The sequence below is a fragment of the Anolis sagrei genome, chromosome 6 (assembly GCF_037176765.1).
Source record: "Anolis sagrei isolate rAnoSag1 chromosome 6, rAnoSag1.mat, whole genome shotgun sequence".
NCBI lineage: Eukaryota > Metazoa > Chordata > Lepidosauria > Squamata > Dactyloidae > Anolis > Anolis sagrei.
In genome coordinates, this window is record NC_090026.1 from 34,901,254 (window position 1) to 34,927,396 (window position 26,143).

Below are 26,143 nucleotides of genomic sequence, written 5' to 3' on the forward strand. Positions count from 1 at the left end.
GGACTGTATTAAGGTGTCATGGCATTAGTAAGGTTGACAACCACTGATGTAGACCCATGCAGTTTGAACCATATTGTACAGCCTTATATGGGTTTACACCAGCATTTCTCAACCTAGGGGTTGGGACCCCTGGGATGGGGGTCACAAAGAGAATGTCAAAGAGGTTGCCAAAGACCATCAGAAATTACAGTATTTTCTGTTGTTCATGGGGGTTCTATGTGGGAAGTTTGGCCTAATTCTATCATTGGTGGAGTTCAGAACAACTTCCAAATGTCAAGGTCTGTTTTTCCCAAACTCCACCAGTGTTCATATTTGGGGATTTTGAGTATTCATGCCAAGTTTGGTCCAGATCCGTCATTGTTTGAGTCTACAGAACTCTCTGGATGTAGGTGAACTACAACTCCAAAACACAAGGTCAATGCCCACCCTTCCAGTATTTTCTGTTGGTCATGGGAGTTCTGTGTGCCAAGTATGGTTCAGTTCCATAGTTGGTGGGGGAAAGAATGCTCTAATAGGTTAACTTTAAATTCCTGCAACTACAACTTCCAAATGACAATAATCAATCCCCTCTCCCAACCTCACCAGTATTCAAATTTGGGTGTATGGAGTATTTGTGCCAAATTTGGTCCAGTGAATGAAAATATATCCTGCATATCAGATATTTACATGACGATTCATAACACTAGCAAAATTACAGTTGTGAAGTAGCAACAAAAATAACTGTATGGTTGGGGGTCACCAAAACATGAGGAACTGTGACATTAGGAAGATTGAGAAACACTGCTCTACACTGACCATATAATGCAATTCAAACTGAACTATATGGCAGTGTAGGTCCAGCCTTTGTCTTAAACATATTTTATAGGCAAAGATAATTGTTTGCTTATGCATTCTTCTAAGTAAAGGCTTATCTTGGCCCCTGACTCAGGGGTCAAAGTGTATCTTTGCCATTAGATCCTGAACTGGCTAAGGCCAGAAAAAAATAATTATATACTGGGAATCAAGGCAGTACAAGATTGTGCTGTCTCCTGAAGAAGTGGAGGTCAAACATGAAGGAGCAATCTAAAGGCAGATTTCATGTGTGGGCTAAAAGCAGAGTCAAGGCAATATTGAGGCCAAATACAGTGGAACAGGGGCTGTTTAACTCTATTCAGGTTTTTAATATCTGTAGTGCAGCAGGTAACTTTAAAAAAGACACAAGGGCCTAACACATTTACTTATCTGAGAGAGCAACTTTACTATTTTAGACCAGTTTGATCTTTGAAGTCAAGAAGAAAGCTCCTCCTGCCCCTCAAGTTGGATTTGCCATTGTTAAGAGCATGGCAATCAATATTGGAGTGCACATTAGGTGGAACATTGATTCGCCTAACACTTGACATGCTCTCACTATTTTTGTTTTTCAGGTTAAGCATCCCTTATCCGAGATTCCAAAGTCCACCAAAATTATTAACGTGGGTGGCTGAGATTAATGTCAGAAGCTACCTACCTGCTTAATGTACTTAGCATGATGAAAAACAAACTGAAATTGAAAACCAACTCTCTTTTATTTCCTCCTGCATGGAAAAAAACGTGTTAGGATTTTTTCCTCCCAAAGCTAGCACAAAGCGAGCATAACAGCAACTAGCTATTTATAAATTTTCTTGTGAAAATTAACAGGACAATCATCACTATTTGCATCTACATAACATTACATCATTGCTAACAGCTAATATATCTTTGCGCATGCATATTTGTATTCACATCCTATAATAATCAGTGGAGGGATACAAAATTCTCCTCCCTGGGCATGTTCTTTTTAGCATTAAAATGACCTCTGTGTATTGTGTATGCAGTATGTTTAATTATTGTTGACCACACTTGTCTGAAACTGTCAGATCTATGGTAAGTGGATTATAAATAGTTGCAAACAAATAATGGAATTGGTGGAAGCTCCTTCTTTGGAAGCTTTTAAACAGAGGCTGGATGGCCATCTGTCAGGGGTGATTTGAATGCAATATTCCTGCTTCTTGGCAGGGGGTTGGACTGGATGGCCCATGAGGTCTCTTCTAACTCTTTGATTCTATGATTCTAAGAAGCTGGGTTGCCCAGACCAATGTTACTTAAATAAGAAACAACGCTCTCCTGAAAAGCTGACACACCTTCATCTCTCAGCCCTTGTTTGTACCCAAATGCAACCAGTTTCCAAGCCTTGAGGCCTTGGGCTTTGTCACCATGTGGCCACCTTTACCTTACCTTCCAGTGCTTGGGCTCCCTAGGCAACGTATTCGACTGTGATCTTTTACATTGCAGATAATGGTACTTGCCACAGATAGCTTGAGGTTCAGGAGATCTTCTTTGTCCTTATGCTGATAAGCTTGATGTATCCTTAGAATTTTTCAGGTGTCCTGAATAGTCAGGGGCAGTTCAACCCATTACGCAAAGTAAGCATTTGCAATATAGTTGATTTTGCCCAGGGGTGCTCTTGAGGCGCTCTTGGGGGAAAATAGACCTTGACATATGCGAGTTGTAGTTACTGGGATGTATAGTTCACCTACAATCAAAGAGCATTCTGAACTCCACCAATGATGGAATTGAACCAAATATGGCACACAGAACTCCCACGACGAACATAAAATATATATCAGTGATTGGTTGAGGGGGGGGGGGGGATACTTTTTGCTTACCATTGAAAATTACCTAGGGCCACCTCTGTGAATAGTGCTGGAGTCAGGGATGTACATTTGCTCCATAGGATCTTCAGATCCCAAGCCAATTAGATCCACATATGATGAGCACTCATTTTGATCTTCAGTTTAACTCCGGAAAGCCACAACATATTTCTATACTTATTTCACCATAACAATTATACCAAATATTTTTAATACTTTGGTGCTGAAAGCTGTGCAAAATGTAGGTATGTGCAATATCTCTATGACAATTGTACATCCAACTGGAAGGTATGTCTCAGGTCAGCTTCTGTTAAGAATCACAAAGTTCAAAACCTGCAGATCCCTACTTATACACTAAACTGGGGAGAAGGCAATCAACAAGGTCAGGAGTATGACATGCAGAATCATAGTACAAGCTGTTACTCCGGCTTTCCCTTCCCTGCTGTTCATCAGCTGTGAAGAAATTCTTTGTTGCAACACTTGTGAATGGCATAAATCCCCAGCTGGGATTTGAAGACCAGCAAGCAAATCAAACTCTCAGTAGCAACAGAAAAGCACTTCTGTTTCAACAGCTATTTTTAAAAAAACCCTGGAGCATCTCCAGGTCTGGACTCAAAACTATTGAGAGATTCAAAATGTGAAACTGCTGGGTATTCAGCAAGGAGCCAAAGAAACAAAATCTCTTTTGCTGGAATCAGTGAAAACAGGAGTTGGAGAGTTACTTGCCCACAACACAAAATAAATAATTGTCAGGGATAATGGGGCTTTGGAGGACATTATGTAGACAACGCTTGAGTCAACACTCTAAACACATAACAGAACAAGACCTTATCTACAGAAGCAAAAAGAAATTGTATCCATCTCTGTGTTGGTACTGTAGAAACATGAGATGTACAACCAACTGAACAGTGGAAATGGCTGTTTTAGGCTTTACAGGCAGTCCCTGAGTTACAAACATCTGATTTACGAAAGACTTATAGTTAAGAATTTGGGGGGGGGGGGGGATGAGACAACAGGAAGGGTGAGAATCTACCCCTAGCAAGCAGGGCCATAGCCAGAAAAAAAATTCGAGGGAGAGGGGGTTTAATTTTTCTTTTGGCAAATCATGAAGAGTAGTTCCATAACACAAAATAATTTAAATAATATGGTTCATTCTGTATTTTTATATAGACTTAATTAAATAAATTTAATTTTTGCTTCTCATATACTTTTCATGTGAATTTGGTTAACCAGTTAAAATTCATGAGCGACCAGGGTTTTTTTTTAACCTGAAAAAATTCAGAGGGGAGGTTGAACCCCTAAACAGCCCTGCTAGGAAGGGAAAATCATTCCTTCTCCACTGAAGTTTCATCACCAATCCTTGTTTCCACAACAAGCCCAATGTTTCAAAATCCAATGATCACAGGGACAGAAAGTGAGATGAAATGTTCTGAACAGGGGCACAGACAGCGAAACAAACACCTCGGGGATGTTGACCTACCCCATGCAATCCTAAAATACCAAATATAAAAATTTGGCTGCAGATTCACTTAAAAATGTACCTGTTCCAACTTACATACAAATTCAACTTAAGAACAAATCTACAGAACCTGTCTAGTTCGTAACTTGGGGACTACCTGTATTGCGATTTTTAAAAACTAATTTCTTCTTCCTCAGTTTTCTGGAATTGTTTTTAAAAGTTTGTTTGGGTCTATTTGTGTCCATCCAGACCAGGGTGGCTGGTGGCATCCTGCTTCTGATGGCCCACAGAGGAAAAGCAACGGAGCTGCTTCTCTCTTGATCCAGTCGGCAATGTGGACAAGGAAAAGGACTTTGGGTTGCTTATGTGCCAGTGCATATGAACTCACTGCAATATCCCTAGAGCAGCTCCGGAAGTGAATAGGGGCCCTTCCACACATCCTTATATCCCAGAATATCAAGGCAGAGAATCCCACAATATATGCTTTGAACTGGGTTATCTGAGTCCACACTCAGATAATGTGGGATTTTCTGCCTTGATATTCTGGGATACAGGGCTGTGTGGAAGGGCCCAAAAGGAGCCATGTACAATGTTAACTCTGTCAATCCTAATAATAATAATAATGCATCTTGTAATATATTGGAGATTAGTTTATTTCTTTAAAAGGCTTTTCCTGGTCCCAAAATGGCACAGAAAGGTCCCAAAACATAGCAAGAGGGGAATTTTCTTCTAACCAAGGCAGGTCATGGGGACCATAAAACAGTCCTTTAGAGCATGTAAACGGGCCACATTTTGCCCATTCTTGTTTTAAGCCCTATCTTGCTGGATGAATTGATAATGACAAGAATGCATGAGGATGACAGTAGAACCTATATAAACCAATCCCTGCCAGGCTCAAGGCCAGCCTATAATTCACACAAGGCAGCGGAACAGGCACATGTTGTAAGGATCAAACATGTACCCAGGCTGCCAAAACTGCTCAAGCTTTGCAAAGGTAGGTTGGTTCTGCATGTCCCAGGAGCCTGAATTCCTGTAGTTATCATCTTCCCTTGCTATACCCCTGACTCCACAAACCTGCCAGGAGCCATTAAGCACAAGAGCTTTAATTCAGAATATCAGGTTGAGCAGCAAACACGCTGTGGTTGTATTAAGAGCTGGGAGGAAAGGCATGGAAAACGTGACATGCAGCCTGTTCACAAGACATGTTCTTGCTCACCTAATTAATAGAGGGAAAAAGCTGTGACTGGGTGATGACAGGAGTATGCATTTTGGAAACAGATCCTGGCAAGACATGAGGATACCAAGTACATATTTAAATCCCATTCACTCAAGTGGAAAATCAATTACTTTTTGCTGCCAGAGAGGAAGGACAAAATGGCAGTCTCCCCATTTCATATACAAAAGTTGACTGTACAGGCAGTTGTGTATGATATCTCCATCAGTGATAGCACCACCTCTTCCATTGCATTGTATGAAATCCAACCAATGCCTTCAGTTCAAAGGGGCCCTTATACACAATACAATTGAAATCCCACTTTAAATACCATGACTGTATTCCATGGAATTATGGGATTTGCAGTTAAGGAAGCGACATTTAAAATCTTCAGCCAGAGTTCTAGTGCCTCACCAAACTGTAAATCCTAGGATTCAATAGGATGTTGCTATGATAATGGTGCTATGGTGGTGCAGCAGGTTAAACTGCTGAGCTGCTGAACTTGCTGACCGAAAGGTGAGTGGTTCGAATTTGGGGAGTGAGGTGAGCTCCTGCTGTTAGCCCAGCTCCTGCCAACCTAGCAGTTTGAAAACATGCAAATGTGAGTAGATCAATAGGTACTGCTTCTAAGGGAAGGTAATGGCACTCCATGCAGTAATTCTAGCCATATGACCTAGGAGGTGTCTACGGACAACACTGGCTTTTTGGCTTAGAAATGGAGATGAGCACCACCCCGCAAAGTGGGACATGACTTAATGCCAAGGGGAAGCCTTTACCTTTACCTTTTATGATAATTAAAGTTTTGCTTTTTGGATTTTGAAAAATATTTTCAAACCATGAATGGATGGAATATGGATATGTGAACACATATATACATTGTGTGTGTGGGGCTTAGTAATTTGGTTGTGCGGATGGCAAGCAGTCACTTCTCTTTCCTTCATCCGCACATTGATGAAGGCAACAAAACCCAGTATATATGTATAAAGCAGAGGTCCTCAAACTTTTTAAACAGAGGGCCGGGTCACAGTTCCTCAAACCGTTGGAGGGCCGGATTATAATTTGAAAAAAGCATGAGAATTCCTATGCAGACTGCACATATCTTATTTGTAGTGCTTTCAAGTCATTTCAGATTTAGGTTGACCCTGAGCGAGGACCGCGTAAATTACCTTGGAGGGTTATATCTGGCCCTCGGGCCTTAGTTTGAGGACCCCTGGTATAAAGGATGGCACTGCAATAAGAAATGTGCAGAGTGCTAGATACTGGGGTCTGGTTGCTTTGTATTCCTGATTAAATAACCCATGAAGAGAGTTTTTAAAATGCATGAGTAGAGACAGGATAAAAAGAGCAAAGGCAACAAGACAAAATGAATCAGTAGGAAAAGTGACAAGGAGAGAAACTGCTCAGGGATGTGGTCTTCTCTCCACCTACATTTCACAATGTCATCTATTTAGAATAATCTCCAGTTTCACAAAGTGCTTCCTAATTTCTGCTGGTTGTGCTCCTGAGATCTTGTTTAAAACTTCAGATCTTCAAAAGACAAGAATCCTCACATACCGATATGGTTGCACCCTCTAGTGAAGCACTTAAGACATAACCCAGCAACATGCATCTACATAGGCTGATGATAAGTAAGGTGGTCAAGGAGAAGCTTTTGAAGATTATAACATTTGAACAAACACATTTAATGTGTGCAAGCCATGTACATTTTAACCTGCCTGCTCTGCTAATCCTCCTACAGCAAGACTTAATTGAAACCAACCCATCTTGTGCTTTTTTAAAGTGATTTTTTAAAAAGTGCTGACATTTTCTGTACTTGCAAGATGACTGAATGCCGCTTCTGATCATGTGCAGAATGCCATTTATATTTCTGATCAAATTAACAAATGTGTCATTTTGAAGGCTTTTTAAAACAGCGATGGTACCTCTCTCGAGTGAGAGAGAGAGAGAGAGAGAGAGAGACTAGCTAAGGTGTGTAATTCCAAATGTTGGAAACGTGGGAAAGAAAAAGGCACATTCCACCACACAGCAAAGTAAACAATTACTGGAAATAGATCCATGTATATCTCGAAAAAATATTAAACAGACATTTTAAAATGACACCGCAAATGTACTTTTTGAATACGCCCAACAAAACATTAGAATTTTTTTTGAAAAAAAATTGTTTTACACAACAGTGGCTGCTCGAATAGTATATGCCAGCTATTGGAAAACCCCAGAGATACCTCCTTTAGAAGAATGGGGAAAATATATTACAGATATGCTGATAATGGATAAAATAACTGTATTATTAAGAGAACTATTAGATAACTTTGTTAATGAATGATTCAACACTTCAATGTAAAATTAAACTAAAAATGTATATAGATGATCCTATAAGACTGTAAACAAGGAGGAAGCGGATGTTAAACAAGAGTCTATGATACTTTTATATGTATTATCTATATAGTAGACTGTGCCCCCTTAAAGGAAACATATTGTCTGAAAAATGATTATGGAACACTAATAGATGGAAAGTATTGCACGGTACATAACAAACATTTGCAAATGAATGTCTATTTGAATAAATAATTTAAAAAACCAGCATTATCAGTTGTGTTTATTGCATGCCGGTGCTATTGATATTATGGTCTAGGGAACAGTGTTGGTCTCTAAGCCATTGGTTACCATCCTTAGTGAGTTTCCAGAGTACAAATATTGCATCATCCTAGGACACTGGAAAATTATAATAGTTAGTTCCCGGCATCAGATAGCTTGGGAAATAACACTAATTATCTTGGCCAGGTCTACAAAGCAGGGGATAGTTCATCCACACAAAAGGCCAGTTCTTATAGTTTTTTTTAAAAAAAGGAAAAGATGGCATGTTCACGAGTTTTTCAAACTCACCCTTTTATTTTCTCACAATTCCAGATTGTACCCATGTGACTATGAAGGATTATAGGGTAGTCAATACAGCACCTATCCAGTGAAAATTTATGATGCTTTTGTGTGTAATGTCCTCAAATTTTATGGTATCTGATTGTTTTATAGAAGCTTATATGGCTTGGGTTGCCCATGTGCCTTTTTTTGGGATCAATCTGAAGCCATGGGTGTGTGGGGAAGTGTGGCGGTTTCGATGTTGGTGAGCCACAACGGCCATCATTCCTCAGCAATGATCATACTTGATAGGGCTGCTGTGAGTTGCAGTCCAAACACATCTAAAGGGTTACAATCTACCTAATTTATAGCACAGTTTTGTTTCTCCTTCCCTGTTGCAGGAATGACATATATAAGTGAAAAGAGATACAGTGAAACTTGTCAGGTAGTGGAACACCAAACCTACAAGAAATTGATTAAAATACATGAGTTTTTAATGTGGAAAAATGATTAAAGGTAAAAAGTGTTTAACGTTATGCATGATGTATAGCTTGGGATGAAACCATTGAAGTATGGAGGTTTGAGTGTTGAATCAGGGCTCTGGGAAAAAATGCTTCATCATTATGAAGCTGGTTTTAAGCATGAATTTTAAACTCTTATTTTGTGTCTATGCCCTACACTGCTGGAAAAATTATACTGTTTAGCCAGTATCGCATCACCTGACAGCCACTAGGAAGTAGCAGCCAGCAATGAAAGGACCAAGGCATTGACATCTCTGGCCCATCCTCTGTTTGGATATCAGCCACCACGCCAAAGTCTTCAATCAAGAAATAGCGTCCTAAGATCCACAGAGATACTCACAGGAACACCTCAGCAAGCGAGAGTCCAAAAGTGGCAGGCTAAAACCTGGAACCTAAATCAGTGGCTGATACCGGGTGAGAAACTCCCTCCTGGGCTCACAGAAGACTGGGCAACCTGGAAGGCGCTGAACAGATTGCACATTGACATCACGAGATGCAGAGCCAATCTTAAGAAAATGGGATACAAAGTGAAGTCCACGACATGCGAGTGTGGAGAAGAGCAAACCACAGACCACTTACTACAATGCAGCCTGAGCCCTGGCACATGCACGATGGAGAGTCTTCTTACAGTGGCGCTTGAGGCACTCCAAATGGCCAGCTCCTGGCCAAAGGACATTTGGTATAAGGCCAAGTTTTTAACTTTGTTTTTTTTATGTTATAACTGTATTCTCAATTCGCTTCTGACAGGATAAATAAATAAAATGCAGGGACTCAATGCTATAGGATCCTGGGATTCGTTGTTTGGGGAGGCCTAGGACTCTTTGCCAGAAAAGGCTCAAGACCATGTGAAACTACAAGTTCAAGGATTCCACAATCCTGAGCAAGGGCAGGTAAAGTGGTGTCAACCTGCACTCATTCTACAAGGGTTGAATGAAAAGTAATGCCTCCAACTTCATAACTCAACAGATGGCAATATTGGTATGCGGTGTAAGGGATCATGGGTTTAGGGTGCGGGGTCCCTTTTTGAAGAAATCCACAGAGTCCAATTGGTTCATGTAAGACACCATTTAATCAAGCTGATCAACATGAGACGGACAGAGGCACTTCTATTTATGTTTTCAAAGACTGCCGCGCATCCTTTGGCTTTTGTACACTGTTATATACCCTCAAGTAAACAACAATATTTTCATCATGGAAAATATTTTGACCTTTATTCTTCCTGCTCCATCAACCTCTTGATGGAAAGTCCCTTCTTGTACCTGGAGACTTTGCACTTAACCACAACCTTTGGCTTAACCACAACTCAACTTCCTATTTAAGCTTGAACTTTATATGACCTCTACATGATGCCTCTTGCTTTTAAAACATTTTCTTCCGTGTTGCTCCTTTTCTAAAGAGAAAGGGTATATTCATAGAATCATAGAATCAAAGAGTTGGAAGAGACCTCATGGGCCATCCAGTCCAACCCCCTGCCAAGAAGCAGGAATATTGCATTCAAATCACCCCCCGACAGATGGCCATCCAGCCTCTGTTTAAAAGCTTCCAAAGAAGGAGCCTCCACCACACTCTGGGGCAGAGAGTTCCACTGCTGAACAGCTCTCACAGTCAGGAAGTTCTTCCTCATGTTCAGATGGAATCTCCTCTCTTGTAGTTTGAAGCCATTGTTCCGCGTCCTAGTCTCCAGGGAAGCAGAAAACAAGCTTGCTCCCTCCTCCCTGTGGCTTCCTCTCACATATTTATACATGGCTATCATATCCCCTCTCAGCCTTCTCTTCTTCAGGCTAAACATGCCCAGCTCCTTAAGCCGCTCCTCATAGGGCTTGTTCTCCAGACCTTTTATCATTTTAGTCGCTTTCCTCTGGACACATTCCAGCTTGTCAATATCTCTCTTGAATTGTGGTGCCCAGAATTGGACACAATATTCCAGATGTGGTCATTCATTCATTCAAAGCCCCTTGCTTAGCATTTGCAAATTTCACTCAAAGACCCTTTCAGCGGCAGGCACTGGCTTGTTCAGTAGACTCTCCTCTACAGTTCCATTTTGGTGGGAAGCCTTAGCATTGAACAGTTGTGTTATTAAAGTGCAAAATATGGAACCCTGCGCAGACAGTTGGTCAATGCGACTTAAGCAATGTGCAGTCATTGAATTCTTGACAGCAGAAGGAGATTCATCAGAGAATGCAAGCTGTTTATGGGGATTGTGTTGATGTGAGTACTGTGCGTCGTTGGGCGAGTAAGTTTAAAAATGTCCAACAAACAAAGAGTTGGACGTCCTGTGACAGCAACCACCGAGTTTCACAAGCAAAAGGTTTGACAGATTGATTCAGGACGATCGTCGTATCACTCAGAGAGAAATTTCAAGCATAATCGGCATTTCACAAGAACATGTGGGTCACATTATTGCTTTGCTTGGCTATCGGAAGATCTGTGCACGATGGGTACCCAGGACGAGAGAACCGTGAGACGCTGGTCGCGGAAACAGTGTTGACTTCTTCCGTGAGGGCTTCCATTATGGCTTGGCTTGGCTATCAGAAGATCTGTGCACAATGGGTACCCAGGATGAGAGAACCGTGAGACGCTGGTTGCGGGAACAAGTGTTGACTTCTTCCATCAGGGCTTCAGAAAACTTGTTGGTGGAAATGTATCCAATTGTCTAGTGATTATATGGAAAAGTGAATAGTGGTAGTTAAAGAGCACATTCTAAGGATTATTTCTGCGTTTGATTTATTAAAATATTCCCACCCAAACCCAAGTAACGAAGGTGGAGGCATTACTTTTCATTCAAACCTTGTACAGCAGGTCTGGACCAATTTGGGCCCTTCAGGTGTTTTGGACTACAACTCCCACAATTCCTCACAGCCTCAGGCCCTTTCCTTTCCCCCCTCAGCCGCTTAAGCGGCTGAGGGGGAAAAGGAAGGGGCCTGAGGCTGTAAGGAATTGTGGGAGTTGTAGTCCAAAACTCCTGGAGGGCCCAAGTAGGCCCAAGCATGTAGGACAACCTCCTTTCCTCTGTTTCTGCCCAGAGTGAGTCTCTGTTTCCAAGGCCTCACTGGAGGCCCCGCCCTCTTCCCCATCATGCTTTGCGTTTCCCCAAGATGGCGGCCTCGATGCAGGCTGTGGTGAGGAAGCTCTCAATGCGCGCTTATTTGCAGGTAAATGGGACTGAGACTGAATCTGAAGGCAAGGAGAGGAGAAGTCTATTTGCTCTGCTATTGCCAGTGAATGTTTCCGTGTCCATTTCGTGCTTATAATTGGAAAGAAAGGCTCGTTCTCCCTTCTATAACCAAAGGCTCGTCTTAAAGGAGTCTGCGAAAAGGAGAGGAAACTACATGGGGAAAAGCTAGAGATCTGAAGGGTGAGTTATGAGGGACCACAATTGAACAGAGAGATGTTGACAAGCTGGAGTGTGTCCAGAGAAGGGCGACTAAAATGATCAAGGTTCTGGGGAATAAGCCCTATGAGGAGCGGCTTAAAGAGCTAGCCTGAATCATAGAATCAAAGAGTTGAAAGAGACTTCATGGGCCATCCAGCCCAACCCCATTCTGCCAAGAAACAGGAATATTGCATTCAAATCACCCCTGACAGATGGCCATCCAGCCTTCTTTGGAAATTTAAAAATTTAAAAATTTCCAAAGAAGGAGCCTCCACCACACTCCAGGGCAGAGAGTTCCACTGCTGAACGGCTCTCACAGTCAGGAAGTTCTTCCTCATGTTCAGATGGAATCTCCTTTCTTGTAGTCTGAAGCCATTGTTCCTTGTCCTATTCTCCAGGGAAGCAGAAAACAAGCTTGCTCCCTCCTCCCTGTGGCTTCCTCTCACATATTTATACATGGCTATCATATCTCCTCTCATCCTCTCTTCTTTAGGCTAAACATGCCCAGCTCCTTAAGCCGCTCCTCATAGGGCTTGTTCTCCAGACCCTTGATCATTTTAGTTGCTCTCCTCTGGACACATTCCAGCTTGTCAATATCTCTCTTGAATTGTGGTGCCAGAATTGGACACAATATTCCAGGTGTGGTCTTACCAAAGCGGAATAGAGGGGTAGTAGAGAAGAGAGAAGAAGAGAAGGCTGAGAGGAGACATGATGAGGGCCATGTATAAATATGTTAGGGGAAATCATAGGGAGGAGGAAGCAAGCTTGTTTTCTGCTACCCTGGAGACTAGGACGCGGAACAATGGCTTCAAACTACAAGAAAGGAAATTCCATCTGAACATTAGGAAGAACTTCCTGACTGTGAGAGCCGTTTAGCAATGGAACTCTCTGCCCCGGAGTGTGGTGGAGGCTCCTTCTTTGAAAACTTTTAAACGAGGCTGGATGGCCAGAATAAGGAAAACTCTTAGCAATATGTCCTCAAATGCACTTTAATGTTGATTAGAATTGTCTGCACGCCCTCCTCTTTCTTTGAAAACCCTATCCTATGTATTGTCGAAGGCTTTCATGGCTGGAATCACTGGGTTGTTGTAGGTTTATTCGGGCTATATGGCCATGGTCTAGAGGCATTCTCTTCTGATGTTTCGCCTGCATCTATGGCAAGCATCCTCAGAGGTAGTGAGGTCCTCACTACCTCTGAGAATGCTTGCCATAGATGCAGGCGAAACGTCAGGAGAGAATGCCTCTAGACTATGGCCATATAACCCGAATAAACCTACAACAACCCAACCCTATCCTAGTTTATTCATGCCCAGTTTGTTCATGCCCAGCATTTTAAATTTTAATTATTACTTTTGGCCCGGCCATAGATTTTTAAGTGCTGTATGTTATTGTTATTGTTTATTGCTTATTGTGTATTTTTCTTTTTGAGTTTTATTTTAACTGTTTGTATTGATTATTTGTTGTTGCCTTTGTTTATTGATGTGCTGTGGGCTTGGCCTCATGTAAACCACACCGAGTGCCTTGGGGAGATCGTAGCGGGGTACAAATAAATTATTATTATTATTATTATTGGGGGTGCTTTGAATACAATTTTCCTGCTTCTTGGCAGGGGGTTGGACTGGATGGCCCATGAGGTCTCTTCCAACTCTATGATTCTATGAGTGGGCCTTTATAACATGCCTATTTACCGTAGGTACTCTCAGACTCCTTCTACACAGATGTGTAAAATCTACATTGAACTGGATTATATGGCAGTGTGGACCCAGATAATCCAGTTCAAAGCAGATATTGTGGATGATCTGTCTTGATATTCTGGGTTATATGCCTGTGTGGAAGGGCCCTCAGTGAACCAGCAGCCATGGGGATTGGTAGATACCGGATCAATGCAGTTTCTGGTTGCTTGAGAGTTAACTATGAATAATAGCCTCAGCTAATACTTCTATAACATATACTATGCCATAACATAAACTCTATCCTGCAAATCTCTTGGGAAGACAAGTAGACAAATGTCAGCATACTGGAAGAAGCAAAGACCACTAGCATTGAAGCGATGGTCCTCCGCCATCAACTCCGCTGGACCGGCCACGTTGTCCGGATGCCTGACCACTGTCTCCCAAAGCAGTTGCTCTACTCCGAATTCAAGAACAGAAAACAGAATGTTGATGTGCAAGAAAATAGATTTAAAGATGGGCTCAACTCTGGCATAGCTGACATAGACACTTAAAAACTCTGGCATAGACACTGAGAACTGGGAAGCCCCGGCCCTTGAGCACTCCAGCTGGAGGTCAGCTGTGACCAGCAGTGCTGTAGAATTTGAAGAGGCACGAATGGAGGGTGAAAGAGAAACGTGCCAAGAGAAAGGCGCATCAAGCCAACCCCAACCGGGACCGCCTTCCACCTAGAAACCAATGCCCTCACTGCAGGAGAGGATGCAGATCAAGAATAGGGCTCCACAGTCACTTATGGACTCACCATCAGATCTTGGAAGGCTATCCTACTCGGACAACGAGGGATTATCTAATGAAATGAATGATAACATAAACTCTTTATTGAATTGATATTAATGTTAAAATGCAGTAATTGAAAACAAAGAAAGTCAAACTTAATGTTACATTCTGCTAACAGGTGGTTTTATTTTTATTTAAACTATTTTGTCTTTGAATTTGTTACTGCATGCTTGAGAGTTTTGTTTAAGTGGTTTACCTTCTTCAAGTGACATAATATTTGTGTGTGAGTGCATTGCGAAGTTTATTTTGAATGGAAAAGGGGTGTATCTTAAAGAGTGTACAAATGTTACAAATGTGTGCTTCAAGAGTGAGTGCATTTGCACTGTAGAATTAATACAGTTTGACACAACATTTAACTGCAACAGCTCAATGTAGTGGAATCCTGGGAGTTGTAGTTATACAAGGTCTTTTACCTTCTCTGCCAAAGAGGACTTGTGCCTCACATCAGATCTTAGGATTCCGCAACATTTAGTATGGCAGTTAAAGCGCTGTCAAACTGCATTGATTCTACAGTGTAGATGTGCCGTGCAATCCCATGAAATTCATAGGGTTTTCTTCAGTGAGGAATACTCAGATGATGTTGCCAATTTCTTCCTCTTCTGTTGGTAAAATCATAAACATAAATGGAAAGTGAAAGATTTTAGCAGCACCCCTTTCCCCCTTTTTTGTAATAAAACAGACTAAGATGGATATTTCTTTGACATTTGTAAAAGGAACATTAACTTTCTAATTAAAATGTGTGTGTCTGATCTTAGTGTGTGTTTCTGGAAGCATTGCTTTGGGATGAGGTTTTGGATAGTTTGGTGAAAGGTTGTATATACTTGCATGTGTGTCTTTCTTGCTCTAGAGAAAATGCTAATACTTATGTGTGTGAAGTTTTCTGGAATAAGGTTGTTATCTGCATGCCCCATAGATTTCCCTTGTGAAAGCAAAGTGTACACTTCTGTGTGTGAATGCATATTACTTACACTCTTGACTGTGTTTCGGATAGCCAGTGTTTTTTGGCAACATTCCCCTTTTTCTTGGAAAGTGGTAGTATGCATTGATCTTGACTACAGAAGGCAAAACGAACTTAACTGCCTTGAGAAGAACCAGGAATGAAGCCACGTAACTACAGGAAGCCCCTGAGTCATAAATATCCAACTTAACAACGTCTCATAGTTAAGAACGGGGGTGAGACAACAGGAAGTGAGAGTAATCTACCCCTCACTCCTGAAAGAACAAAGCTTGGGGACTGCCAGTACTTGTAAATAGGTAGAGCTATTTTACTGGTGCATTTGTGTGCATCTTTAAACATTGACATGTATTGAATACATACATAATAGTAGAGCTTACTTGTTTGCTATGTGTATTTGGTTGCAGTGAAAACCTCTCGGCTTGCGAAGCACTTAAATCATTCACCGCCTAAAATTTGGCTGAGTTCTAATTGTTTTACTAGACTGCTGGTCTTATTACTCCACAGGGCACCGAGTGCTTGTTGAATCCTGCTCGCTTGACTCCATCTTCTCTTGTGATCCCAGTGAGAACAAAAAGACGGCATTTCATTCCCCCTTCAGTCAATGCAAAGTATTCCTCACCAGAAGACCAGAGGAAGCATGCCCGGGCTGCTGGGGTGGTGATCCCAAATGAACCAGTGATGCGACCTATAAATGTTGCCTGCACAGGTAGGTGGTTGTGATCATTTATCTGAGTAGAAAGAGGTAAGATGGGTTTGACTACATGGAGTACAGACACACGATTCTTGACAGCAGACACAAAGTGGACATTGACTCAGTATTATTACATGCTGCTCTGATACTGTTGAATTGTCCTTAGTATAGAATTGTCATTCTTTTATCGGATAATTTTAAATTATCAACGATAATTATAGGTTTTGCAGACAAGTATGACTTTTCCCTGAGTAAGAGTTAGTTTGCCATCTACAGTGTAGCCTGCATAGAAACTTTTTTTCTTTCACAACATTAACTGTGTAACTTCTTAACTTATTTTATAGTGCCGTTCCATATTTACAAAATTTCCAAAGTGGATTTTTGCTCATTTGTTACTTTTCACAATATTTTATGATTGTAACATCCAATTGTTGACATCAATGCCTGAAAACTATCACGATTCCCCTTAATGGTGAGCTCAGGTTATTTGAGCACATAATAATACATGGGGCAACTAAAAATTAAGAATGAGGTGAGAGCTCTGGCTAGCAGAGGGACAAGACACTGTAAATTATAATTAAAATGTTTATTTTCAAACATTCATGGCCCTCACAAGGATGCTTGTGAGGGCCATGCAGTTAATCTGCAGCTTGAACCTGAACTTCATACATCCTAGTTAACTGAAGTATTTTATTGTCACATTTCTTATCAAAGCATTGCTAAACTACTCTCCTCATTCCCTGCAACATCACTGACTTAACTATTAATTTGAGCTCCCATTCTCCTTCCTTAATCTATTTAATTTAGATTTTAGGTTTCAGTGCAGGCACTGTGAAACACGGCTCAGTAGATAAATGAGAAATGATGTGTTTATTATTGTTCAAGAGTTTTTGAAATTAATCTCACTTTGAGGTTTTGTTTGTATTTTTAGTTGTACAATAACCTTTTGCCATATCTGATTGCTTTCTGTTTTGGTTGCACAGCTGGCATCTTTGAGTCTTATGTTCCTCCAGAAGGGGATGCGCGTATCTCATCTTTGTCAAAAGAAGGGCTCAAGCAAAGGGCAGAGCAGGTCAAGCAGACGGCAACTTCACAGCTGGCGTAAGTACCACTCTCTTTGTGGAAGCCGTTCAGTCCATGGTCCATCTGGCTATTCCATGACACTGTGTTTTTCCCTTCTGGCATCTGTTGTTTGTGCCACTGGGCTCCACCGGACAGTAGCTTTTTAGCATGTATGCCGATCATAAGGACTTCTCAGTTCCCAAAATCTTAGCATAGTTATAATCAATATATAGTACAAACCCTGTCTCTGTAGGGGAATACGTTACTGGATTTTGTTTAGTTAAGTGAAATAATGGCTAATGGTGAACCCTATTAAAACAAAGGACTTCTTTCTCAAGAATGCCATATAGAGTCATGCTGGAGGAACAAGAAAATAAGACATATTTTGTCAGACATGGATAAATGAAACTTTGGATACTGGTCCCATGGATTGTAGTGTGTATTCTTCCAGAAATGCCCATTGTCTGTCTTTTCTGGTACTCTACCCCTTGAGACTGTCACTGCTGGTGGATTGGAATATGTTCTGATATGAATGTCTAAAGAATATGAATACTAAGGGAGAAGTGTGATTCTGTATGCATATTATTCTTCCATAAACAAGGGAGTTTTAATCTTTTTGTCATCCATAGAGTGTACTCTGAAATAATGACCTTTCCCTTACCTATGTTCTAAAGTGGTACAGCCCTAGAGTTACAGTATACTTTTTCTAAATGTATTGATTGGCTCGTACAAATGTACAAGTGCCCGAATACCTTGAAGAACCATAGATTTGCTATGAGTTGGAGAGGAGAAAAGCTTTTACTAAGAAAGCTCCATTTCTTCCAACACTGAAACTGTCCTCAGCTCCTGTTAAACTGTGGTAAGCTATTGCTGAACATGGAGATTCAGTCCTTGATAGGCCATTTTATTTTGGAGAATCTAAACTTCTAGAGATGATCATTATGTCTTGTCAACAATTTGGAGGAGTCAGAAGCAAATAATTTTAGCCCTTCATTTTGGCTGCAATTTTGTTACCTTCACAGGCTCGCCTAGTGGGGACGAGAGACAGGGCCTTCTCAGTGGTGGCCCCTCGGCTGTGGAATTCCCTCCTAGGGATATTAGATCAGCCCCCTTCCTCCTGACTTTCCGAAGGAATGTAAAAGCCTGGCTCTGACCAAGCCTTTGGAAATGTAGTGCAATAGATTAAAATGGATCCCTGTGGAACTGAATTGTGGAATGGCTTAGATGATGTTTTTGAACAACTGAGATGAACTGGGAAAGCATTGGTTTTATATGTTTAAAATGGTTTTATTGTTTGTTTTTATAAATTTGTTTTAAATTATACATTGTATATTGTTACAGCATCGAATAGCTGCCGGTTGTAAGCTGCCTTGAGTCACCTTCGGGTTTGAGAAAGGCGGGATAGAAATTGCATAAATAAATAAATAAATAAATAAATACAGTTCATTTTTAGGATAGTACAGCAGTTTTGGGTTTTTTTTGTTGTTGTTTTTGTTTTTTTTGTTTTTTTTGGTCGTGTCAGGAGTGACCTGAGAAACTGCAAGTCACTCCTGTTGTGAGAGAATTGGCCATTTGCAAGGATGTTGCCCAGGGGACGCCCGGATGATTTGATGTTTTATCATCCTTGTGGGAGGCTTCTCTCATGTCCCCGCATGAGGAGCCGGAGCTGATAGAGGGAGCTCATCCGCCTCTCCCCGGATTCGAACCTGTCGGTCTTCAGTCCTGCCGGCACAGGGGTTTAACCCACTGTGCCACCGGGGGCTCCTTTTGGTTTATTGTACTTTTAGTAGACAGACAGTTATTGGTGGAAATAGGCCTACTTGAGGTCTTGGAGGCAGGACTCTAGTGCTAGGTTGTCACAGTTCTAAGAAAAATAAGACAAGAAAGAGGATCTTGTTTTCTGGGCACTTTTTAACACATGTATCAGGACAAAGTGTACTAAATATTAAAGTATCTATCATGTTGTATGCATAATGTTCAGTTCAGTGTCTCAAGAAAAATAGTGGACATTTCTACATTGCTGTGTGCCATTTCCCTTGCTCTTTTGTATCCTTACTGTTTCCACCCCCTCAGATTTTTCTTGTTTTTTACCTTGGCAGAATCCGAAAGATTAAAGATTATGATCCTGATTTCAGCACCAAAACCTTTGCAGAAAAAGCCCAGGATATATTTATTGAAGCTCACAATAATTTCACAAAGTAAGTTCCTACAGAATATTTTAGTGGGTTTTTACTGTTGCTCCCCCTGCTGATTCACATGCCTGTTATGTAGCAGCAAACCGCCTTATTAAATCTAAGGGGCTGGGGGTCTAAAGTAAGCGGGTTATGTTTCATTGGAGTACTTTAGACTGATATAAAATATAGTACTGAAGTCTTAATTATACTCAAGATCTTAAGATGTGACACTTTCACACATTAGCCTTGTTATGGTCATAAAGCCTGGCACTGATCCATGTGCTTGTTCCATTTAAGGACATTTTCTAGTGCTTTATAACTATACATAAGTTAAATACCAGCTCACGACTACACTGTAGTTAGCAGGCCTTTTATTTATTGAAAGAGATAAGAAAGATTAGGGGTCCAAAATTCTGTTAGCTGGGGTGACTGTGTGCTTTTATTTTTCAGTTCCATCTTTGCAGATAATTCAGTAATAGATACATAGAATCACTCTTCCCCATACCCTGGTGTTCACAAAGTACCCAGGAACAGTATGAATTCCTTTCCTGTTTTTGATGCAACCAGGAGGGGAGACCAGACAGGCAAAGTGTTTCCTCTGTTGTGATGTCTCAGTCTGGACTAAAGAATTTGTATCTCCCCAGATGTTGTAGGACTACAGTGTTCACCTTCACGACTACTAGTTATACTGGCTAGGGCTGATGGGAAGTGCAATTGAAAAACATCTGGAGGGCCATACATTCTCCATCCCTGTTCTAACACATGGGGACAACCTTGTGGAGGAGTTATTGGCAACCACTAAGGCAGCATTTGACAACCATCCATTTTTAATGTCTACAAATCAGTCTGGACCGTTGGTAACTTCTCAGGCATCATTATAGACCAGGCATCCTCAAACTGCGGTCCTCCAGCTGTTTGGCTCTCCAACTCCCAGAAGGTCTAACTAGCTTGTTCAGTTGTCAGGAATTCTGGAAGCTAAAGGCCCAATAATGATGATGATGATGATGATGATGATGATAATAATAATAATAATCTTTATTTGTTACCCCGCCTCCATCTCCCCAATGGGGACTCTGAGCGGCTTACATGAGGCCAAGCCCAAATGACAATTACAATAAAGAAAAACAAAAAACACAAACTGAAAACGCGAACAACAAATAATAACATCATAGTTACATAAAACACATGAATACATAGCAATATGAAAAATAAAGAATATGCACAGGCACAATAATAATGGGCGGGCAACATGTAGTAATTAAAAGGACAAACTGATTAAAACTAATTAAAAAGTCGGGCGAGATAAATGAGGGAAACAGGTAATTTACGGAGAAGGGCTCATTTTAGCAGGAGTTGTGGAAACAAGCTTTCCCATGGGGGGACGTATACTCCAATGACAGAACTTTGAGGCAGAGCAGTCATGTGGGATTATATACCTACTCATCAAAGGCGCAGCGGAAGAGCCAGGTTTTAAGGTTTTTCTAGGGAGGGCCACAGTTCGAGGATGACTGTTGTAGACCATCAGTTTTGTGGTGTGTAAAAAAAAAGGAATGCCTCAAGCTTTATGTTGCATGTGAATTTGTTGTGCCAGACTACGTAGTTAACTAAATTCCTCTCGAGAGACCCACTGTTGTTCAGACTAATTCACACAAATACTGGTTCTGGTTATTTCACTTCAAAAAGCAGAGAAGAAACAATATGATCCCAAATATGCATTTTCATGTTATTTAAAAATGGGAGGCATAATGTAGTTTCTTAAGTTTATTTTCCGAGCCCAATTTAAGGTGCAGGTGCTTACCTTCAAAGCCCTAAACGGTTTTGGACCATCCTACCTGCGTGACCGCATCTCCGTCTATGAACCCACACATTCACTGCGTTCATCCGGAGAGGCCCTGATCATGATTCCACCTGCGTCGCAAGCGCGCTTGGTGGGGACTCGAGACAGGGCCTTTTCTGTGGTGGCCCCCCGACTCTGGAACTCCCTCCCAAAAGATCTTAGACAGGCCCTACATTGGCAGTCTTTAGAAAGAACTTGAAGACCTGGCTGTTCCGATGTGCCTTCCCAGATTAGGAATCTCCAATACCAAGTCCCAGAAGCACTTTAGTATAACTAAGATTGTTGCACACCACACACTGCACTTACCCTATAATCCTACATACCTCCTGCCACATCAGCACTTTTAATCTTGTACTCACTACTTTGGCCTGGCCCAGTTTTATAGTGTCTTGATGTATTGTTTATTGCTTGTTGTTAATTTTGCTTTAACTGTTTTTAATTTGCTTTAGGTGTTGTATTGTTGTGTTGTGTTTTGAGGCCTTGGCCTATGTAAGCCACATCGAGTCCTTCGGGAGATGCTAGCGGGGTACAAATGAAGTAATAATAATAATAATAATAAGAAGAAGAAGAAGAAGAAGAAGAAGAAGAAGAAGAAGATTACTATTGTTTATAGTGGTTTGTCAGTGTGCCAATGTAATTTTGGTTTTGTTTTGATGGTTTTTTCCCCCAGCAACTAATAGAATGCCATTTCTTTCAGCAATGAACAATATATTGATAGAATTAGTATTCATAGCCATATTATTAAATTATTATTATTTCAATCTTTTTCAGCTTTAACAAACAGAAGCTGCACTCTTTAGTGACTGAATACTGTTACCCGGTAAATATCTATGATGAGACCAGAAAATATGTTGCTAGAAAGTTGGAAGTTCCCCCAGATTGTGGAAATAAATGTTGATGTTCCTAGCATTTCCTCACATTTTTATTTATTTATTTATTTATTACTGCGCTTGTATACCGCTGTTTCTCAGCCTACATTGGCGACTCAACGCGGTTTACAACACTACAATAGTCAACAATATGCTTGGAATATTCATAAACTCTTATCTGCAATGCCATTTCAGGTTATAGTGGGTTGGGCACCGGATGGTGGGATGCATCGCCTCTCTTCCAAGTGCCCTTCACACCTTAGTTCAATTGCTACACAGGCCTATTGAGTTTGTCACATCTTTTGTTCATCTAGCCAGGGCATGAGGGACAAAGAGCTGGGTTGATACAGACTTCAATTTTCCCACTGAAGTTTCCTTTGCATCATGGAAAGTAGTGGACTTTCCCATGTGGGCTTCAGAGACAGCCTTGGTCTTATACATGTGTGGAAGAGACTTTTCCTGGTGTCTTACAGGAATGTCTTACATGGATGTGTAGCATGTGTGGAAATGGATAGAAACCTTCTCCTGTGCCCAGAATTCATATGCATTGTAGAAATCCTGTTCCCAAACCGGAAGATGCTTTGCTTCATGTTACTTACATTTTATAGTATTTAAAGTTGAAACACTTGATAGAAAATGTAAACGTCAAGGGAAAAGTGCAAGGAAGAGCAGGGTATATAATGCCAGCTGCCAATGCACGTTATCCAGGTAATGAGGAGCAAAACATGCTGTAAGTACATTTACAAGCTTTGCTGATGAGAAACTACCCCTAGTTCAAATTAACCAATCTGCAGTTTCATCTGATGTTGGAAGATCTCATCAGTTGATCTTAACACTCCATGGCTTCTGCAATGGGCTGTTGGTTAAGTTGATTCTTATATCAGTTATTTTTTATAGTATCAAATTCCTTGAAACATTTGTATCCCACATTCCACACACACATCACTATATTGCTTTCTTCTATTTCCTCACACCCTGTCCTGAGCTATGCTGGTAACTCTTTGCTTTGGGGTCTGAAATAAGAGGATTTCACGGGGATATAGTTAGTGCCAGAGGGGTAAAATCACTGAGTCGTCTTCAATGCAAAACATTGTTGTCCCATTATTAGGATATGGTACGAGGAAACAGATACAAGACTATCCGGTGGAGTTTTTTGGAGTCCCTGGAGCCCCCTCGGGTGGTTCATGTGCGATGCCCCACTATGGTGAGCAAAGACAACCTGTACGGACAAGTCACAGTACGAATGCACAGCCGGCAGGTATGTGTCACAATGCCGCCTCACCCTTGATAGGATGTGTTCTAAACAGTTCAGGTCCAGGCTATTATTCCAACTGCATCTCCCTATATAGACCATCTCGCGCACTTTGGTCAGTGGGGAGGCCCTGCTCTCGGTCCCACCCCTGTCACAATCATGGTTGGTGGGACCAAGAGAGGGGCCCCTGGAATTCCCTCCCTAAAGAAATAAAAATGGCCCCTACCCTCTTTCAGAAAACTCCTCAAAACACACCTGTGTACCTTAGTGTACGGAGAGGAGGAGGACTAACACAACTGCATTTTATAACTGCTATGGTGTACTTTGAATTACAGCTAATGCTTGGCGCTTTCTGCAGTTTTGTCATTTTGATAGTTCAGAGTATACGCTTTATGTAATGTTTTTATTGATATAACTATGATGTATTTTTAATAATTTATTGCTTACTATGTTAATCTGAAATTTATTATAATAAGTCTGTTAATATGATTTCTCATTTTTAGATACTGTGTGATTTAATTATGGCATTAACTGTTTGCCTTCTTATATGTATGTAAACCGCCCTGAGTCCCTCTGGGGAGAGAGGGCGGTCTACAAATAAAGTTGTTGTTGTTGTTATTATTATTATTATTATTATTATTATTACTACTACTACTATTATTATTATTATTATTATTATTATTATTATGTTCTACCTACTTCAGTGTAACACCATAAAATTTGCTTTTTTCATTTTTCTTGACAGACTCTTGCCGTCTATGACCAGTTTGGGAGACTGATGTATGGTGGGGAGAATATACCAAAGGATGTTCTGGAATATCTTGTTTTTGAGAGGCATCTGGTCAACCGATATGGCCAGTGGAGGCTACATGGCAAGATTGTTCCAGTTTGGGCTCCTCCTAAAGATCACATCATCAAGGTACTGGCATAGGCCTGTGCTGTAGTGTTGAGATGGGTTAAGTTGAGAAGGAGAAAATGCTTTTTGCTTCAGGAATTGGGCTATAGAGGTGCAAGTTTAGCTTGGACCCTTGTGGTGGTCCATAATGACCATGCATACCTGTTTTCTGCTTTATAAATGGAATGACTGCTGTTAAATATTGATCAGGTACAATATTGTACGGGATGCCACTTGCCATTACTGACAAGGATTTTGTGGAAGGGAGAAAAGCCCTGCTGAATGCAGCATCAGCTACTATGTTTCAACACTTCTTTCTCTTTTTTAACTCACTGTTTTTCTTCTCTCATCCTGAGTATCTTTTTGGAATGGGAGGGTAAAGCATCTGTTCTTTTTTCCTTACACCTCAAGGAGAAGAAAAACTTAGCAGAACCAGGTTTGGGAGGAAGCAATACTGTCCTCCCATGAAACCTAATGAACATTTGTTTATTTTATTTAAGTATTTACCTTATTTATACCCTGCCTTTCTCTACCCCGAAGGGGACTCAAAGCGGCATACATATAGATAATTATTCAGTGCCATAAAACAGATGCAATTCCAGTAAAATTAAAATTAAATTAATTCATATTAAGCATTTACCAAGCATCAGAATGGAAATGATATAATCAACTATTTTTTTTGTTTTCTTGTTATTTTTTCCACCATTACTTTACAGACTGTTATGATCCCAGGACCGAAACTAGACCCATCACAAGAATATGAAGAAATCATCAGTGCATCAGCCCCACAGACATAATGTTAGAAACAATGCCAAGAGTGGGCTACAAGGGACAAATTTTGATATTCTGGGTATGAGAGCTGCTGTTGAATTGAAAGCTGCCAGCCTAAGAAGTCTTTCTGCTTCCAAGACTTTGTTGCAGTTTTTTTTATATACTCATGGGTTTTTCCGCATTCAAGTTTGTTCATGAGGACTTAAAAATAGCTACAACTGCTTGAACTTATGTGGGCCATTCAACAGACTACAGACCACCAATGAGCTGTATCGTCTGTGCTGTATCTTCTAAGCTTAGGAGGTTTTCCTTTTAAGCTCAGTAGCTGCTGGTTAAAAAGGTATTCTACAACATTCAAAAGCATGATTAAAAGAGAAGAATAAAAGTCTTATTCCTCAAGGCTGTTTGTGAGATTCATATATATATATATATATAGATTATTCTGTTCCTAATACCAGTGAGGTTGTAGTTGCTGATTGGGGTTCTTTAATGGTAATGAGATTTCTGCACATGTTCAGAGATATCATTTTTTTCCCCATTCCATAAGGTTGAGTCTGATAGTGAAAATGAAATTGACATACTGCATCTCCCACAATCTCTCACCTATGTTGGCTCAGACTGATGGAAACTGTAGTACATAAATATCTGGAGGATCACAGTTGCTCATGCCTTTTTAACACATAAGGCCTTCCTGGGCATTTGGCTTACAAGTGGAATAGCTGCCTGAGATCCCAAAATCTTCTTGTTATGAAATCCTTCCATGTAGAGCAGTGGTCCCCAGGTGTTTTGACCTACAACTCCTAGAAATCCCAGCCAGTTTACCAGCTGTTAGGATTTCAGGAAGTCGAAGGCCAACATCTGAGGACCCACTTGATCAGAACCTCTGATGTCGAAGATGTCGTAATTTTCTGTCAGGTGAAAAATGACGCATCACCAGCGACTGCTCAGTCCCACCCCACTATTGTAAGCAGAAATTCCTTTTGGGTAGTTTCTAGATTGGTTCTCCATGTTAGCCAAATTAGTTTGTTAGTTTTATGGTAGTTGAGAATTTTGAATATTG

General features: G+C 40.8%; 1 protein-coding gene across 1 annotated transcript; it reads left to right on the forward strand.

Moving 5' to 3' along the window:
• Positions 1–11,753: 11,753 nt before the first annotated feature.
• MRPL45 (mitochondrial ribosomal protein L45) lies at positions 11,754–25,482 on the forward strand. Its single transcript, XM_060780911.2, has 8 exons — positions 11,754–11,846; positions 16,037–16,238; positions 17,207–17,324; positions 19,385–19,483; positions 22,068–22,116; positions 23,274–23,423; positions 24,163–24,336; positions 25,029–25,482. Exons 1-8 carry the CDS (start codon positions 11,790–11,792, stop codon positions 25,107–25,109), a joined length of 930 nt encoding a protein of 309 aa, XP_060636894.2. The 5' UTR covers positions 11,754–11,789; the 3' UTR covers positions 25,110–25,482.
• Positions 25,483–26,143: the final 661 nt, after the last annotated feature.